We start from the raw sequence: 20,549 nt of genomic DNA on the forward strand, positions 1-20,549 counted from the left end.
TTTAGATTTCTTTTTCTCTTTTTTCAATGGCATGCATTTTGTTTTTCAACCATTAGACACTAAAATTAGTAGAAAACGCAACATGACAAATGCACTTCTAGAGAGGAATTTTCCCTCTTTCTAAAACAGTGAAAAACTTGATTTTTGCAACTTCTTAATGATCTATTTTCTCATCACAAGTAATCCACACGTTGTAGTCAACAATGGACAGAAAGCATGCTCAACAAAGTTTGTGGACACCAAATATGAGTATGGAACTGTGCACTTAGTTTGCAACAGGTTTTAGGTGATTGATATACTTCAAATATATATACTCTTGTTTAGATACAATTTGTCTTCTATTCATGTTTTAACTAAAATATTTAAAGATGGCAGAAACATAGGTAAAACTGAACAGTTGCTAAACATGCTCTCAGAGCAGATTCATACATGACTTTGTGTCACAAGTCATGACTGGTGAGTGAGGTAGCTGCTACGACCATCGTTTCAGATGATTTTACGAGGGTGTACAACGCCTCACCTGGTAGTTCTGCAGCAGTATGAGACTGAGATAGAACTCTGTGAAGGCCAGCTTGAGATCAGCGATCTTCCGTTTGTGCGACTTGATGACGCGATTCTCGCTGTCCAGCTGCTCGGGGATGAAGAAGGAGCTGCGTCGGCGCAGGGATTTCCGTCGCATTTTGACCGGGTCGGGCTTATTGTCCACCAGACGCAGCTCATCGCACAGCTGTGCAAAGTTGCGCGAAGCCTCAGCTGCTTTTTCTGTGGAAGGCAGAATAGAACCAAGAATGCAATGGTAAATTAACGCTGATACAGCATGACAGTGGTGCCTCTAATCATCTGAAACATTTCACAAAAGTATGTTCCGTTGGCACAAGGGGATGCCATTACAGGATTGTTTTGATCATTATCAAAATGTACGGTATATCATTACAGCAATCATATCATGTTGAGAGTATTAAATGTTATTATAACAGTACATCCACTGCAAGTGCCTGTTAATAACCGCACTGTAACATATGACTTGATACCAAACTGAAATACTGGTACCACATGTATTGCACGCATAATACCACATTAAGTTAAACACTATCAAAATAGTGGTAATTAATCCTGATATGTACCCCCAAAAAGAAACAAAAAACAAAAAAAAAAACAAAAAACAAAGCAAAACTCTAACCGTTACATTCTTTCAAGCAGATGCACATGATCATTTTCGTAATTCTGAAATCATTGGATGGTATTGCCTTGTACATCAATGCAACATCATAAACATCATGGCGATACACATGTACCAAGTTCATGTTTGGTCTTCTTATCATCTCATGGCATTTACCAATATTTGCCCCACTGTTCAATAACTTCCACAATGGACGTCAAAAAGTGAATGACCTCGTCATCATTCATGACTTGTATGAATAAATTCCAACTTAAAAGTCCCTTGCTACAGATGAAAGCTGGGGTACCACAGTCTGAGGCTGGCCCGTGGCCAATTGGCAAACCATGATGATATACACGAACTTCGGAGCAGTAGAGCAACAGCATTCCTCTTGGACCCTGTTGACTAATGGGCTGGCCTCACATTGCCTTCCCTTATTCTGCAATTCATGTGGTATCTGCAGTTTTGATACTAGCACCCATCCTTCTCTATCCAAACAAAATTATCTCTTGTACTTGTTCTATCATTAGGTGAATCATACACTATTTGTTAAATTCCTTCCTCATATGTTGATTACTTTGTCAAAACCTTCATGTACAAGTTTGTATGGGACAGAAAGAAGCGAACATGTTAGCAGAGACATAACAGATCAGCATGCACATCTTTCTGTGATTTCATTTTGTGTTTTGTTTACTTGCTTGTATCAAGCAAGATATATCATATGAAAATAAAGAAGTGAAAATAACATACATGCTAAAATGTTTAATCTCTGCAGTGTGAAACACAGGATATCAGTAAAATGGATACATTCCTTGATTTGATCACTGTAGCTCCATAATTGGATCACTGAATAAAGTTTTCGAACAATTAAAGCTCGAGCGGGAAATGTTCTATCAAGTAGTGAGTTGGCGCTAGCGGCTGGGTAGAAATCACATGATCCCTGCAGAAGGTCATTTGACCAGTCAACCGCAACTCTGAAACTCCCTTTTTAGTACATTCCACTCTCATACCCACAAACACTTTCTTTCTATGTCTACCCATGCACATCTCCATGTCCTATCAGTACATGAGCCATTGTTAGAATTTCCATCCCTTTCTCCTGATTGGTTCTTCAAGTTAATGAATATTTATTAGCACAGTCATCCTTGTTAGTAATTTACATGACTCATGAATAGCAATTAACCCTTTGTTGAGATCCTCTCAAGCCTCTTGAATATTCAGGTTGTCAGTTGATTTATTTGCATATTATGAATATTCAGGCCTTAGTTGATTTATTTGCATACATGCTGATCAAGAAATACACACTAAAATAGTTGGGAAGAGTAGTTCGTGTCTAGTAGATTTCATGCAAGCAAGACCTCTGTGTCAGCTGCATCCTAAACACTGAGTTTTACTATTCTTAGTGATAAATGTGAGTGAACCTGGAGCCTATGATAGATTATCATTTCTAATTAGCACTGGAATTCTAAGGAGTTAACTAAATCAATTGCAGTTTTATTTGTCTAGTAACTTCCACACTTCTAAGTAAACACATGCTATGATTTTTTCTTTCTCTGTCTCTTTCTCTCTCCCCACTCCTCACAATGCCTTTCATATCTGAGGGAACACTACCAACGGAAAATAAGGCGGGAATAAAACTTGACAACTAGTCGAGAAGAAAGTGCGATGTAAATTGCCAAACAATCAATAAATCCATTCTAATTGGGAGGAGGTTCACGTTTTGTATGATGCCCTATCTGAAGTCAAGTCCAAAGATCCGTGAGGATTCTACACAGTGGCATCAGATTGTACTGGCCCTGAGACTGCATCCTGCTCTTCTAGCCACACTGGCCTGTTTTGTTTTGCTTGATTGCCTTTAGCACATTTCAGCCTTGTAGCTCACAAGAATCCCCCACTGTAAGTCTAAATTCTCATTCTGTGAGGTTAGAAGAAAGTAAAGTGATCAAAACTACATCTCGGAAAGCATTTATTGTGTTTGATGACACCATACATGTAGTTACATCTTTGATCCTGTAATGAGAGAAGGACAGAAGAAGTGACATTCACCCAGTAGCTTGTCCAGGAGATCATTGACAGTGTATGATTTTGTTACTGAATGTGTCCTTGCTTTGTGAGGACACAGGAAGGAATGTTCTACTTCATTATTTGGAATGAAGTCAAAGGGTTCAGCTAAAAACTGTAATATCCTGATTCATCTGAGAGGAAAAAGCAAAAAACAGCAAGGTTTGGCACCCACAATAAACTCACCACTTCAAACAAGATCATATGTATAGCATCCTCACTATTAAACAAAATGGAGCGACTGGTAATTGCACAAAATTTGGATCCCTCTCACTCGCTAGTGATTATATACAAACAATGCCAAAATCACATTAAGAAAAAAATCTTTCTGATGCACAATGTTGGGACAGACTATTTCCTCCATCATGTTTTCTCACAGAACAGGAACAATGGGGCCCTATCACGCCATTGCGGATATGCCGAGTGCAAGTTTGGGTTACTTCCCACCATATCATTCTATTCTATTTTGGCTGAGCTTTTGCAGTATATTAAGAAATCGGTTGGGGGGGGGGGGGGATCAGCTGACTCTGCATAAATCTTGCTCTGTTATTTGTAAATGGTTATATTACTTTTAGGAATTGAAGTAATCCCACATATTTTCCTTTTTGTCCAACATATTTAAGAAAATTAACATCTAACAAAGTTTCAATTGTAGATGACAAGAACACAATACAAAGATGACTCAAAAGAATTTTGATTTAGAATAGTTTCATTACAGCACTGCCAATAGCTTTCAAACTTCTATTTCCATACCATTTCATAAACATACAAGTGTATATTGTGATGGCTTTGTTCTCGTATCTTGTGTCCTATTCCTTTTTACCCCTCATGAGTGTCTTTGTTCTAATGATTTTATGAGTTAAAATTTATCAATGTGTACAGAATAAATTTTCAGGCAAGAAAACATTGAGATGAGATGCAACTTTAAATTTTGTGTTTGTTTTCAAGTACACATGTATTAGAAAATCAAACAGTTTCAATCTTTATACCTTTAATACCCCGCTAGGTTTGAGGACTACCTTATGATCTTGTAGCAGATGGAAAAAAAAAAAAGGATCACAATCCTGCTTGTCAATCACAGTGAACATTTTGCTGTAGATAACCAAATCGTATCCACAGGAAATAGATTGGAAAGTGGACTCCGTGCTGGTTAAAGGACAAGTTCACCTTCATAAACATAAGGATTGAGAAAATGCAACAATATAAGTAGAACACATCAGTGAAAGTTTGAGGAAAATTGGACAATCGATGCAAAAGTTATGAATTTTTAAAATTTTTGAGCTGGAACCGCTGGATGAGGAGACTACTACAGCTTGTGAGTCATATGCGTACAACAGGATAAAGAAAATGTAAAGAAAATTCAACATATTTTCATTTTTTTCGCATAATAAAAGAGCACTTGACTTGTCTCTTTCTAAAAGCAGGGGGAATAATATTACCCCTAAAATATGTCGGTAACGAGTCAAGGGAATATGTACTTTTTTCAAAAGATGGAATTTTGTGAAATTCTCTTTATATTTTCCTTATATTGTTGTACGCATGTGACATCTAAGTTATTCATACACTGCAGTAGTCTTCTCATCCAGCGGGTACTACACAAAAACTTCAAAAATTCATAACTTTTGAACGGGTTGTCCGATTTTCCTCAAACTTTCAATGACGTGTTCTCCTAATATTGCTACATTCTCTCAATCCTTATGTTTATGAGGGTGAACTTGTCCTTTAATGTCACACTCTGATAAAAACAGTTGCTATAGTTGCTATTTCACAAAGGATCAATGTGAAATGACTATGAAACTAAAGGGGACATATCTCTAATAGCAAGCTCAGTTAGAACCAAACATTTTAAAAAAATATATAAATCATGAAAAGACATCCCATGTTGCACACTTTGTATCATATGACATCACTAATGAAGTAATTGTGTATGCCATCCTTCACGGACCTTCCTGTTTGCATAGCTCTTTCAGTCACTTGCTTGAGATGTATATTTACAGGAACATTTCCTATCCTGTAGAAAAGAAAAAGACCAAAATGTTTTTTGTTTTGTTTTGTTTTGTTTTTTTCTGCTAAAGGATTCCAATCCCTCTGGTCTGAAGGATGTACAGAGTAAAGGCCGTGTCACACCTTTCTGGGCAAGCCTTGCGTGCGATTTGCGAAGGACAATTTTTAGTACCCGGAGGTCCCCGCAGATGACCCGCACATGACAGTACCTAGCACGTATCTCACCCGTAGTCGCCCGGAGGTGTGCACACAAATCTTTTTATCCACAACCATGTTCAGGCCCTGTCACACCTTTCCGGGCAAGCTACGCGGGCTTGTCGCGTGTAGGGATTTTCCAGCATACCGGACAATATCTGAAGGCGGACAAGGATTTGGGCGAGTCAGTGCATGTGTCTTACTTGCTGGACGCATTCTACTTAAATTCTACTTGCGGGTATACTGTGTGACCTGTGTGCCAGGAGCGTGGGGGCTGACAACTCAGTGAAGGAATTCCTCTGAAGGAATGGCAGAAGTCCCACAGAATGTCATTATCTTGGCTGCATACAGGGATTGAAGTACCTGCGTGGGAGTTGCCTGCGAGGTACTGCTGCTAAGGGTCTCCTACTGGCGTTCTGCGTGGACCTCTGCGGGCATCCCCCCAACTCACCCGGAAAAAGTTTTGGTCATGCTCAAAACTTGGCTGTGGTTAAATCAGACTTGCGTGCGCACCTCCGGGTAACTACAGGCGAGATACGAGCTAGGTACTGTCAGGTGCGGACCAACTGTGGAGAGCTCCGGGTATTGTTTCCCCACAAGTCACGCCGCAAAACTTCCCCAGATACGGTATGACAAGGCCTTGAGCATGCTCAAAACTTGTTCCGAGTAAGTCGTGGGGGTTCGCTCGCAGAGGTACACACTGAACACCAGTAGGAGACCCTTACCGGCAGCACCTCACAGGCAACTCCAATGCGGGTACTTCTCAGTACCCGTAAGTCGCTCCTAACAGAAAACGGATCGGTTTCAAAGCTCTCACGCAGGTCACACGGAATACACGCAAGTAGAAGGTAAGTAGCACGCGTCTAGCATAAGAAACAAGTGCGAAACTCACAAACGTTCTTGTCCGCCCACGGAAAATTCTCCTGCGTGCTGGAAAATCCTCCTCGCAACAAGCCTGCGTAGCTTGCCCGGAAAGGTGTGACACAGCCTTACGGTAAAAGTGATGCAAGTGTCATGATACGATGTAGCCAAGCATCCCCAATTTTGGAGTGTTACAGGAATTCAACTTCAAACATCACAAATAATACTACAAGTGTATAAAGTTCAGCATGAATGCAAATTTACAGGTGTCTATTGTGTGCCTACAATTTTCACTTTTTTTTAAATATCTGTAGGCAAAGAGAATCATGTGTATCTTACAGATTATCACAACATATCTTTTATCCACCATATTCTTACTACTGCTGTTGATGATGATGTTGATGACACTGATCTCAGGTAAAAGTGTAAGCTATTGATATGATTATATTAGAATGCGTTCACGATCCCATGGCATTGTCCAATCAGCAAAGGTCACTCAAGCAGTGTAATCTACAGTATTATCAGCTGTGACTAGCATTGAACTTTTGGGTAGAAAATACCAGTTATCTTGAAAGAAAAAAAGACGAGGCAAAAAGGTGTCGGTGTCTCTATCAGACAAAGGAAGTGGGGTGGTTTTCATTATTAAGGCAACCTGTCAGATCACCAGATGTAGGTAGACCAGGGAGGACATGAGAGCATCACGTGGTGCTGAGAAAAACACATTGCTATGACACACTGCTCCAGGTTCCCCAGTTACTGCCAACCTGTGCTGTATCACCCTAGAAGATTGATTATTACAGTAAGATAACTGTAAAATGAACGAGATAAGAAACACAGAGGGAGAGGAAGGGACTGAGAGAGAGAGTATGGGAAGGGAAGCCCAAATTAAGGGGAGACAGGGGTCTGACAAAGAGCTGTCCATAAATTTGCAGCATAATTTGTTTGTTCTGGCATTTCCAGGCAGATGCTGTTTCCATAGCGACGACGCCATGCAGACAAATGCCAACCCTGATGTAATATTCAACATGTGCATCCTTCAGCAGCCAGTGACACCATGCTGGGAATCGAACAAGTTGATTGATGACTTTCAGATGTTTTTCAGAACTGGAACTCTTAGTCATCAACTCAGTCAATGGGCAGAGGGGTTCAGACAGGTAGGTTTCCCTGTCATCACACCTACCTCAGGTGCAGTGAAAGGAAAATGATAATGAACGAGCAAATACTGCCTTGACACAGATCAGCAACAATACATATTCAAGAGAGTTACAGGTCAGAGGGGAGCAAAGAGGAAACCTGATTGGAAAACGATCTAGTACCTCTTGTTGCTATCAACGTCACACTGTACTCTTTTTTCTATTAAATGAAATCAATGTTTCCCATAGGTGCACGTCTTGTGCAGCTGCCATAGCTCTAATAGGTGAGATCCCTGAGAACATGGAGGTGGATGGTGTGATACATGCCGGGGCAGTGGCTCAAATCACGGAATTAGTACTTTTCCATTACCACTACTTGCAGGTTTTTAAATACCCACTTTATCATACATATTAATTTGATACTTCTTTAATATAAGTAAGATTTAGGAGTATTGTATAAATATCTAATGAAAAGTTTTTATTTTGTGTGATACCTTGGTACCTAGCACAGTACACTCCGCATAATCGGGTAGGCTCGGGCAGAGCGTTTCTTACCCGATTAAGCGGAGTACCCGATTAACAGAAGAACACGTCCCATTCACATTGGACACACACAATGTGTATGTACATGCATTGTACACTGCACCAAACACCTACACTGTATGCTTAACACGCGTGCTTGTACGGCACATTCGGAGCGCAAGTGTGTTCAACTTCTGTCTGTCTGTGCACTTGTGAGTGCCAGCTCCATGTGTAATATTCGTTTACGTGTGGCAAGTCAGTACTGGTACATGTGTTTTCATTTTTAATCACTCCCCAAAGGATCGTCTTCTTTGCTTAAGCAGAGAATGTCATTAGCCCGGGAACATTTGACATTCATGATTTCTTAAAGTGTCATATCTGGGATAAAATGTGGGTAGAAATTAGATTAGAAGAAAATTATTTACCCATTTATGCGGAGAGGCAACCCCATTATCAGGTACTTTGAATGTGCATTGGAACTGATTTTGACATTACTACCCAATCAGACGGAGTACCCGTTTAAGCGATACCCGATTACGCAGAGAGTACTGTATCTGATACAAAATGCACCACATCCTTCACAAAGAATAGTCTGATCCCAACTAGGGCCTACGTGGAAAACAAAATGCCTCAAAATGTTCCTGTGATATTACAATGAAATGGCATAGTATTGGTTGAGGTGAGGATCAGTTTTTACTTTTTTCAAGGCATTTAGAAACCACTTTATGTATTGTTTATAAAGAGCATACAAATCTAAGAGGACTTCAAAGATTATTTGATGAAAATCGTTTTTGAAATGGCTGAGATATCCGAAAACAAAGTAAAACAAAGCGATCCTAATAAAAGGTGGGTCCCACATGTTATTACGATCACTTCGTTTTGGATATCTCAGCCATTTCTCATCTCGTTTTCATCAAATAAACTTTGAATCCAAGAATGTGTGTGGATCACATCTGTTGATGTCCAAGGTGCTATGTAAAACAGTGTACAGTCTTTACTTGTGCAATGGAACAAGAATTCGTGCTTAGTGAAAGATGAGGCACACTTTTCAACTCGACTTCACCTAATTGAATAGAGTGCCTCTATCTTTCACCAGGTGTGAAATCTTGTACCATCACCGCTGTGACCATTCAATATTTGTATAGTATTATCAGCATCAAGGTCTCAGTTAAACAGTGTCAAACTAGAAAGATTGTTTGAAACTCACAACCATTAAATAATACCAGCCAATCAATAATAGGTAAGAGTGTCCTGCATTGTATATTAAAGGGGGATTCACACGGTGTGTGTGTGTGTGTGTGTGTGTTGTTTGTGTATGAATTTGTGTGTATTTGTGTGTATCCAGGCCCAGTCCTGCATTGAGTGTGCTGTGGTGTATGAACACACACATGCAACACGCATGGAATCATGCTTCAGGCTTTCTTTCTGTACCGCTTGGGGTTAGGCTGAGGTAGCAGGCTCAATTTGTGTGGGAAAGCGAAATTTTTGGTTGTCAAGTGAACAGCTGCAAAAAAAAAAAGAGAAAAAAAAGATGTTTCAATCATGATTATTCAGCGAACTTTTCACGTCATTTGAACGGTGATCTCAAAAGTGAGATTGGATCGTGATTCCAGATCGCCATCAGAATCACACTCCTGCCCTCTGAACGTGCCTGGAAGGAAGGCAGAGCAAGGGCAGAGGCATCCCAAGTACACTTTGTGTTGCACTCAACTTGCTCTAGTTGCTGGGGCAAATGTCACAACTGAATGAGTTTCACAATCAAATTGCCTGTACAAGACTGGATATAATTCAGTGGATGCTCCTATTGGATGCTTTGCTCTACCAATCAAATAAGGCTCCATGCTCGTTGACTCCACTGTCCCTACAAAGCTGACACTGCGTGGTGTGGAAATGCTCGTAATTTCATCAAACAAGCGATGCCTGGTGTCACACAGCGAGCCAGCATATGAGAAACAGATGGGGGTGGCTGGATGGATAATTTGATAATAGATCCATTGACTCCACAAAGTTGCCTTTGAACATGACTTCAACACAATACGAGATAAAATGGCACAGACTGAGCCAGACAATGGCAGCAAAATATGCATCCACTGCAAAAATTAAAGAGCAATGAGAGGAGGACATATCATATAATGAGGCACCATCTACCAAATCAGTCCCTTCTATTAAGACCCTGAAATCATGCAGGTTTAAGGCACACCATCTATTTACATGAAGCCTTTAGGCATTTTTTGTTATCGTTGTTGTTGTTGAATGGTCTATTGATCATCAAACTTTGCAACTGAATAGCTGAATTGGGTCTAATTTACTGTGATAAAAAAACAGTGAGACAATTCTAATACTACATTCCAAAACCATTTGAAACAAAAGGTATACTTTTGAAGGGAAAGTTTGAAAGTTGAAATTCTATAAAATCTCACCAACCAGCCCCGTTTCCTCTCCTATACTGTACATCAAATTGTGTACAATCAACAAATACTCAACTCTGTTTGCCATCAAAACGTGGTGAACTGTAAATAACCTCCTTCTTCTGTAGATGTATTTCAAACTTGTTTGTTCACCCGTGTACTATCAAGCTCGAGAATAGAAGCATACAATACCCATCTTTTGACACAAAATGTGGAGCATTCCAAATCCTTCAGCAGCATCTTTCTATTGTCAGTATGAAGCCATTTTACCTGCACACACAATACTGCACATTGATATGTTGTAGAGTACCTAACTTATGGAATAAAATTCTACTGAAAAAAACTTGTAAAGACATGCCATTTTACCAAAGAAGAGGATGTAATTTATGTATTTTCTAACAGTGTACAAATCTATTTCACTAGTGCACAAGCATAAATCTCCCCACGATATTACACTTGCTCCTTATCAACTTTTTCAACATTTATCCTCATTCTCATATAAAATCTATTTGTTGCTCTTATAATCTTTCTCCCTTTCCTTATTTTTCTTCTCTTTTTCCTTCCTCTTTTGTATCTGTTCAGTTTGGAACAAAAGATCTGGTTAGTAATACACAAGCGCAAGTGTTTACCATTTCTCTAATTTCTACTCCTGTTGTGAAAACAAAGAAAAAAGAAGCTTTAGTACAGCAATTATGAATTTGAGACATGTATCACTCACAAAGTATGGGAGAGGATTCGTGTTAATAAAACTTGTGCAAACCACTGGTGAAATCAACAATGGGAGACTATAAAAGATGAAATACAGACTGTCATCTAGATGCTTACAGCTGCATTGCTTCAGCCAAATGACAGCCATAAAGCAACATCTTTTCTTTCTCATCCTAGCTCAGACTTCAAAGATAAATATTTCTTGGTCGTTATTGCAGGAGGCACATTGAGGTGCATAGTTTCTAATCAGTATTAACCTTTACAGAACAGAGAAACACTAACAATTTAGAGGATGGCCAGTGTAATCTATCTTGTTTTTTGTTTACAATAAAACTTTTCATAGTTCTCATTGCTGTGGAATCATTATTTCCTACTCATAAACAACCTTTCCATTTCATCAAACCTTGGGTGAGAGTTTGTTTATATCTTTAGTTTTTAATTTCTCCAGATCATTAAACTCCTTGCCACTGCACATCACTTTAAAAGCTTAACCCACTGAAGACTACCCCCCCTCCCCCAGTGTACTACAGGAAATGACTGCATCAAAAATATTAAGAATAAAAGCATCTTCTGTGGGGGAACAAAGGGAGAAAGTAATTCATATTTTTTGGTCATTTATTGGAGAGCCGACAATCTTGACACAATATAATATTGGTCCACAAAATGTTTATGTGTATCACCCCTGTGTATAATGAGACTACTAGAACTTTCTACTTTTACTAACTGAAACACTTCTAGCATCTTATTTCATATTTACGCTTCACATTCCCACACTAAAATACGACACAAAACTGCTCACATCAATCTGAAATGGCCATAAACTGGATTACCTGAGAAGAATGTGTTGATCTTTGAAAGCTCCTTCTCACAGTACTGGAAGAACTTCTCCTCAAACTGGACGAAGTGTCGGTCGACCTGCGCCTCTCCCGCCACTGAAACGACAAAAGTGCAGAAATATGTCATTAGATTCAATCCTCAACCTCATTGCCCAAGAATGAGAATCTGAGATTGACAATTTCAAGACAAATAGAGCTGTTCTAGTCACAAGCATGTTCATTTAAGGAGGACAAGTTCAAGTTAAAACACACGTGGTTTGGGTGAATGCAGCAATATTTATAAGTAGAACACATCGGTGATAGAACTTTTGAAAAAAAAATTCGGACAATCTGTTCAAATATTATGATTTTATAAAGTTTCATTGCTGCCGTTGCTGGATGAGAAGACTACTACAGCTTGTCATGTCTTATGCATAGAACAATCTACAGAACATACTTCGAGAAAATTCAACAGATTTTCACTTTTCTCGCATAATACGAACAATCTGCAGGAAAAAAAAAAGAGGAAATTCAACAGATTTTCACTTTTCTTGCATAATAAAAGAGTATTTGACTTGCCTCTTTGAAGAGGCAGGGGGAATATTGCAATAACATAATATGTCAGTACACTATAAAACACAAACTTCGAAAAGGCCATTATAGGGAATTTTGATAAGTAAATTTTGTGCTCATAATACTGTATATGCCGTATATTTTGTGAGGTTTCTATCTACACAAATTTTGCAAGTGAGATGCTCTTCGTAAATTTAAACACACAAAAAATATTAACTCTCATTCCTACATAAATGTGACGTGCATGCATACATTTCTCCCTTGTGACCTTGCATCACAAAAGCAACAAAAAGTTGCCAGACGTGAATTTATAGTTAAGAGCAATTTCTGAAAAAACAGACTTTAAACTTTAAAAAGATGTATCACTCAATTCAAATGGACTCTCCTAACCAATCAAAATAACGAGAAAAAAAAAGCACACACATTCTGGAAAAGTGTACTGAGAAAAGAGGCTTTAAAGGGACTGTATAGTAATGGTTGAGGTGGGGATTCATGTCTTTAACATTCCTAAGTGAGATAATGAGAAACCTCTTATGAAATATGAAAGAGCATGTAATTTTAAGAAGGATTCAACATTTATTTGATGAAAATTGGTTTTCAAATGGCTGAGATATCCAAAAATGTAATAAGAATAAAAGGCAACAGGCCACGCCTTTTATTAGGATCTCTTTGTTTCACCTTATTTTTTTTTATATCTCAGCCATTTCAAAACCGATTTTTCATCAAATAAACTTTTGATACCTCCTAGAATTACATGCTCTTTGACATCTCATAGTGGTTTCTGAATATCTCGCAAAACGTTAAAAGCTAAATCCTCACCTCAACCAGAACTGTACACACCCTTTAAGGCATACAATTACATAGGGTCTAGCTGTTCTCTTTGCAGCGATTGGGACAAAACACAGGATGAAACAATTCATAGTAAAACAATGAAAGGATTCTCAAATTAAGCTGAAATTGATTAATTTTTGTTAACATATTCTGTCCAGGAGGAATAACAACTTTCAAAGCAGGAGGATCATCCTTTAAAAGGTGTTAGAGTTGAAATTGAAGAGTGTGTAGAGGAATATTCAGAAATGAAAAGGGGATTCAGAGACACACCTAATCACATTACCCTTTTAAAAAAAGTGCTCTTGAAAAAGTGCTATAATTTCCTGTTTATCTTATGATCCTAAATTTTATCAGAATGTAGCAGAAGAATTGTTTTTGTAGAAAATATGGAAAATCTAAGACTGGCTCTAAGCAGGTTGACCTGTTTCACTTTAATTTGTAAACTCTCCTCACACGAAATCAGTGGTGGTGACTTTATTTGTTGGTTTTGTGATGCACAGTCACAAAAGGAATCACAATCAAAATGTGATATCAATCAAGTGGTTTGCAATGTCTTCAAATTTTCGTCAGGATGGAAACTAGGCAGAGAAACTTATACAATCTACTCAAACTGCCAGGTACCTGCACGAAAATGGATCTAGCTTAATCCAAAGTTGCACATTCTATTCTGGAGGTACCTGCAACTTGTACATACGCTGCTACACATCTTGCAGAGCAATGTTGGCTGACATGAGTGGACAGGTACAATTGTACATGCTTGTTTGTTTGTTTTTCTGCCTGTCCTGTACATCCATACATGCTTTCGTTCTTGGCCTTGTCATAGTCTTTTTTTCTCTGTATGTTTCGCCTGACATTGTGATATCAAAAATGTTCATACATGGAGTCCTTGATGGATCTTGAGATGCCTTCATCTCCCAGAGTAATTCACAAATTTTACAAGCTATGCTTTTCTTGTGAATTTCTCTTTTCCATATAGAGTTACAAAATAAGATTATATTGCTTACCAAGTTTATTCATCTGAAAACCAAAATCAATATCATCATAATATTGTATCTATGTTTTGTTGAATCTTGTGCGATTCAAAGTTCCTTAAAATGTTATGTACTCATGTATGCATTTGTATTACTGTAGATATGGAAATAAAATCATTTGAATTGAATTGAATTAAATTACATTACATTAAATTAAATTAAGTTAAATCAAATCAAATTAAATCAAATTAAATGTAATGTAATGTAATTTTACTGTTTGGTGCACTCTTTTTTCTCCTTGTGATATTAAGAAACTTTCTTTACTGTTTGAAGTGAGTAAACGGCTCCATGAGGCCAGAAGTGCAAGAAAGAAGTTTAGAAAGCTACAAACAAATTTACTGCAGTCACATGGTACAGCTTTAACCCGTTGAGGATGAGTCCCGAGAATACTCAGGCAGGTGTCTATGGGAAATGGGTGTTATAGCAAAATCAGTCTGTCCTAAGATTATAAGTGCCACACTACAGCACATTCCATGTTTGTTCCTTCCAAGTCCAGGCAAACACGTGAGTGGCTTGGGGAAAGGTCACTCAAATCCAGGGTCCTACTTCAGGAGCTGTAATCTTATTGTGAGAAACGTTGACATTTTTTTTTCCTGATGAGCCAAGGGACAGTGAAGTGCAGTTGAAACCATGACTGAATTGTGGCCATTTTGGTCCCTGCATTGTCGTGGATGGTGAAAGAACAAAAACCTAAATCCACACTTTAGGAGGCTAGGTCCTTTTGTGCATCATCCCCTACAAATGTATATATCAACTTGTGTAAAATATTCAAAAGATACAAGTTACAATTTAGGTTGGGTTGGATTTCTTTTAAAGTATGTTTATTTTGATCATTTCAATTCTATTTGAATCTATTTGATTTCAGTCTACTCTATTCCTCCCTTCCCCCCCTTATTTTTGGTGGTGGGGGGTATTTCATTTTGGGCCAGTGTCACAGCCTGCCTGTGAGGGATTTCTGGCCTAACAATGGGCCAAAGACCACTGATTGAGAAGTGTTGGTTTAAAACATAATCTACCCATATAGGAATTTAGGAATGCTTCCGTTTACTTTACTACAAACTTGTAATGAAAAAAAGAAGAAGATGAAAACAATGGTGACATAAAAATAAAGCTAGGGTACAGGCAACGTTCATAACTCCAGACTTCCTCACTATACTTTCTGTGACTTTCCATCTGTCGTTGCTAGTGACCCATTCTTTCCGCTGCATTTCCTCTGGAGGAACAGGCAAATTTCCTGGGCTCCTCTTCACACAATCCACGCAATACGAAGGAATTACCTAGAGTTGAATCACTGACCCCCTTTATTTGTCATTCTGGCTAACTTTTTTTTTCCATCATCTTTTTCCTTCTCTTTCTCCTTTCCCCTATTTCAATTTTGTTCACTTTCCCCCTCCCCCTTCCCTTTTTAAAATCTTACCAAGACATATGCATTGTACCTACAATGTCTACCATAACTGCTGCAATACCTGATTTGGGCATGCTTACTTCAAGGAAATACAATGAGCATGTTGTATACAAACATACACACATACATGCATTTGATTTTATACATAATATATGAGAAATACAAACCACTCTTCCTTTTCACCTTGGTCTATCTAAAGTGGATTTGAAACACTGTCCAGTCTTTACAAGATCAATATGTGTAATGCTCAAGAAAAAGTTACATTTTAAAAGTATTTTCATTTGTTTTTAATGCAAGAAAACATCATAAAAGGCAAATCTATTTCTCAAGTGAAAAGGTATGTACACATGTAGCAAAAGACTGGCACACATTGCATATGAACATCAATATGATGACTTCTCTTCAGATCCATCTCACCCATGCACACAATTCTGCATTTTCCCCGGTCAATGTGCGACGGTCCATGCTCAATTTGAATATTAATGCAAAATGAACAGTTAGCCACATAATGTATACCCTTCTGTACAAACAAATTACAAATAAAGCCAAGAAGGCATTGTACCAGTCAATGGGTACATTGCTTCAACATTCACCTGGCCTTCTGACCCCATTCAATAGAATTTGAAGTACTTGACATTTATGACAATGTCAGATGTGAATCATCCATTGTGTAGCAAACTTTTTCTGCCAATAATTTGGTCATCAGTGATTGTGACTCGAAATTTGTGCAGCCATGGGCAAGTTGGAGCATGGAGGTGTTGTTCAGCTCCACGGTTGCACCGAGTGCTCACGCTGCACACAATAGGAGTCAAACAAGCAAAACCTGACAGTTATGTCTGTCGTTGCTTTGATAGTTGCTTTAAAAAAAAAATTTTAAAAGACGAGGTGCTCTTATATGTCTCTTATGATACAGAGCTGAGAATAGGAAAGGGAAGGGAAAAACATGAAATAAAACAGGGTACTCTCCCATTCTTATCTGCAAAAAAAAAAAAGAATCTTACAGTCAACTGAAACTTATGGTAGCAGTGAGCATTGAGAGAAAAATATTCTTCTCTTTGAATCCACTTAATAATCTCCAGGAATACAGACTCTGACCTACAGTGTACAAATCCCATTTAGCTTATTTCAGTCAAGTTCATATCATTGCCAATGAAAACAACAACAACAAAACAAATGTGTGTTGATTGAATGGTACACTACCTTCTGGACCACATATGCCTCCCCCCCCCCCCCCCCCCCCCCCCCTTTCCCTTTTACAAACAGAATGCAGGTTGGGAGGTTGGGAAAATAAAGATATAGGCATTGTGCTTACATACCCATGCTTAGATTGTCAATACGATGATTTTGTATTGACTCGTTTGGAATTAATCTTGGACAGGATTCCAGGTCTCTGTTGATTCCATATTTTTCATAGATGTTTAAGTAGGTGAAGTACATGTATACATTACTGGTTCCAACTGGATTTGTCTGTTGTCTTTTATATCACCATTGTGTCTGCGTGGCTTGATAAATATGTTATTTTGTATTCTTGTTTCAGACTGAATTTCTCTCACTCCTATTCCTTACCATGTGCTTCTGGTGCTCTCCGCTGTGCATCATACAGCATGTTCTTGAGTTCCTAGAGTGTGTCAAAGAAAATAAAACAAAAACAAAATCCCTTTTATGCATAATCTCATATATGATATTGTGCAGTTTATACATGAAAGAAATTAAAACGGTAAAGTTCTGCAAAGATGATTACCCTCAATATGATATTTGAACAGTATGTAAAATGCTAAAAGACAGATAAACATTGGAATCACCTCATATTGACAATCTTTACTTTTACCAATCTAAGATACTGGGAATATTATCAATATTTACAATAATGATAAAGACAGAAATGTCTATAAACCCCCCCCCCCCTCAAAAAAAAAAAAAAACAAGAGGGAAAAGATAGAGCATAATCATGAGTTAAAATATGAAGCAACAATTTATTTAAAAGAGAGCTGTCTACAGTTCTTTTCAACAGTTGACTAAAAGAAAAAAAAACCATGAGATGTAATATATGTATACAATGTAATATAATTTGAATGGGCAAGCAAAATGTGAGCATATTGGTGATAATTTTTGTAATACCAGCATTGCTGCAGCTGATATTAAAACAGGCAGGTGGGACTACAGTGCTGCTTGTAAAAGCACTTTATTATTTTACTTGCAAAAATATCCATCTCAAAAGGGAATTAATCTCATTTTCATGGTATGTTTGTCATGACATGGTCTGTTAAAAGCATGATATATACACATATCTTATTCTTTTTTTTAATATGAAATACATGAACAATGCTAAGCTCCGCTCTGATGGTTTTCCAAACTACATTAACACTAAACTTCATATTACTAACAATTAATATCATTCTCAGCAAAGGCAGTCATAATTTCATATGAAGACAGATGAAAAGAGGCAGATGCAGGAGGTTAAAGGATAGGAGGATACTAAGAGAAATGAAAAAGAAATGAAGGAAAGTATTAAGAATATTAAGTTTGTAAACATACAGCCATAGGAAACACTCTGTTTCTGCAATTTGTTGCTATCAGAAATGAATGATCGTAATGACTGTCTTTCTTTTTAAATTCAGGCACAAATTTACACAATGTTCACATTTCATAATCAGATATGACTGGATACACAGCATTTGCAATTCAAATTCATGTTTTAGTTAAATTGATTAGGCTTACTGTAAAGTGGATATTTTCATGCTATTATTTTTTCACGCTTGGCCAAGTAAGATGAATTTCACATGTTTTTGATTCCGCGGAACAAAGACATTACATACTGTACAAATGCGCAAAAAATTTCCACACCTCATTCAAATTTTCACTTTTAGAGTAACAGACTAACATTGCACACCCAGAGTGACAGACGAATCAGAATTGGAAGTTAAAAAAGAAGAATTAAAAGTCCCATGATTGTGAAGTCCTACATGCTCTCAAAGAGGAATAGGTGTCAGCTACATACAACTTTGTTTTGTTTGACCTTATTCTATTATTACTGGAGACAATTTGACCTCTGGGTAAATTCGGCACTGTCTGGACAGCCAAGTACTAGGTGTTACAAAAAACATTTCCCACTTTTGATGCTTAACCCTCTGCGTGCCATATTAATTTCTTATCCATAGATTTGTGTGTGAAATTTGTGCACATTTGACTCATTGAGCGTGTTTCTACTAAGAGCACCTCGCATCACCTCGCATCACTGCAAATTTAGAAACACGCTCGTTGGCACAGAAAGGGTTAATAGCTCAAAAGTGAATCATGCTTTCATTTCAAAATTGTCTCCAACAAAATTGTACACTATTCAGCTATTGCTCATATCAATGCCAGTGTTATCTGATGTATAGTTTTTGAACTATTATGGATCAAAAGTGGGAAATGTTTTTGTAACACCTAGTATAAAAGGCCACCATGTGATACTCATGCCAGTGACACCCGGAGGCCCTGTGGTCCTTGTCACTGACCCCAAAGCCTGATCATGTGACATCCCATGTTCCTAATGTCAACATCAACAGACCGTTCCTTCGCAACATGCTACACTATTAAAGGTCTGAGGAAGTGGATCTCGGCCCTCGCCGCCCTGTGACCCACGGGTGACCCCTTGGGACTTTGGCTACTCTGTGTTTGGATTCTCCTTTTGTACTTGGGGAGGAAATAGCGGACAGTGACCCTCCCATTTTTGGCATCCCGTCAGAGTATTTCAATATGCAATCCATTCATTTCTATTCCTTTTTTTTTTGGGGGGGGGGGGGGCGGGGGTGGGGAGGGGGAGGGGGATGAGCTAGTTTCAGATGAGTTCACCAAAAGTTGATGGAATTTCTCAAACTTTAGAAGAGGTATTACTGTACGTTATCGTAAAGTACTTAACTATATTGTGCTTCCAGTCAAATTCTTCTCCGTATTTGCTACCACACTCTTATTCTTTGCATAATATCTTACAATACCTGGCTACCATGACCAAGGGTGAACTACAATTATTGTAGTGCTACAGAGGGTGTAAATGCCTGTATGTTATACTTATCTTGTACTTGCTTCCATAATGGTGATAGTCTCTTTTTGTGATAAATTTTTCTTTGAATATCTGCTTTTATTCTCTTTAACTATTGACCCTTGAGACATGTCCATGAGAAATAACGAGAGAATAACAGGAAACCTGGGGGTCTCGCGCTCACCTGAGTATTGCAAGTTCACCTTCCATGCATTCTTGCAGACTCTTACATGTACCTGAGATCATTGCAAACTTGGGGCGGGGGCAGCCTTGAGAGCTGGGGGCATGGTGTCCATTTGCATAATTGCATCACACTGGTAAAATACTTGTCGTACATCGTACTTTATAGAAGGTTGGTGCAGTTTGGAAAAAAAAAATTAGGAGGTTTGGGCCCCCAAGGAAAGCATGGTGCCCATTCAAACACTTTGAGATCCCAACCCCCGAAACTAAAGGAATGCTACTTGCAAGGTTTGGTGAAAATAATGTTGTTTTCAGCAAGAAGATGAAAATGTACAATTTAGGTCCACATTTGGATCCTTTCCCCCTCCCCCCACCACTCCAGGTTGGGGGGGGGGGGTATATCACTTGAGCCTTTGGCTCAGGTGAGCTAAAAATCAGAAGGCATCACTCTACAGATCAACAGTGGCAACGAGCAACAACCTGGGTACATGTACCTATTCTACACCCTATTAAAGTGCTCACTGGACATACATCAAATGTAAATATTACTTTTGTCAAAACTTAATGAGTTATGACTGTCTCTCATTTTGCTTAGTTCACTCAAAGTGTCATTAAGTTGTTATGATTGCTGTACTGCCAATC

The 20,549-nt window shown here is 38.3% G+C and overlaps 1 protein-coding gene across 1 annotated transcript in view; it reads right to left on the minus strand.

Moving 5' to 3' along the window:
* LOC139718432 (xenotropic and polytropic retrovirus receptor 1 homolog) overlaps positions 1-20,014 on the minus strand; it is a 45,458-nt gene extending 25,444 nt beyond the window's left edge. The window contains exons 1-3 of the mRNA XM_071629904.1: positions 19,981-20,014; positions 11,882-11,983; positions 521-762 (exon numbers count right to left, since the gene is read on the minus strand). Of these exons, the coding sequence (XP_071486005.1) occupies positions 521-762; positions 11,882-11,983; positions 19,981-20,014 (378 nt within the window). The remainder of the gene's footprint in view (positions 1-520; positions 763-11,881; positions 11,984-19,980) is intronic.
* Positions 20,015-20,549: the final 535 nt, after the last annotated feature.

Source organism: Diadema antillarum, unplaced genomic scaffold, assembly GCF_040938485.1.
Source record: "Diadema antillarum isolate AM-2024a unplaced genomic scaffold, OU_Dant_1.0 scf00000094, whole genome shotgun sequence".
Classification (NCBI taxonomy): domain Eukaryota; kingdom Metazoa; phylum Echinodermata; class Echinoidea; order Diadematoida; family Diadematidae; genus Diadema; species Diadema antillarum.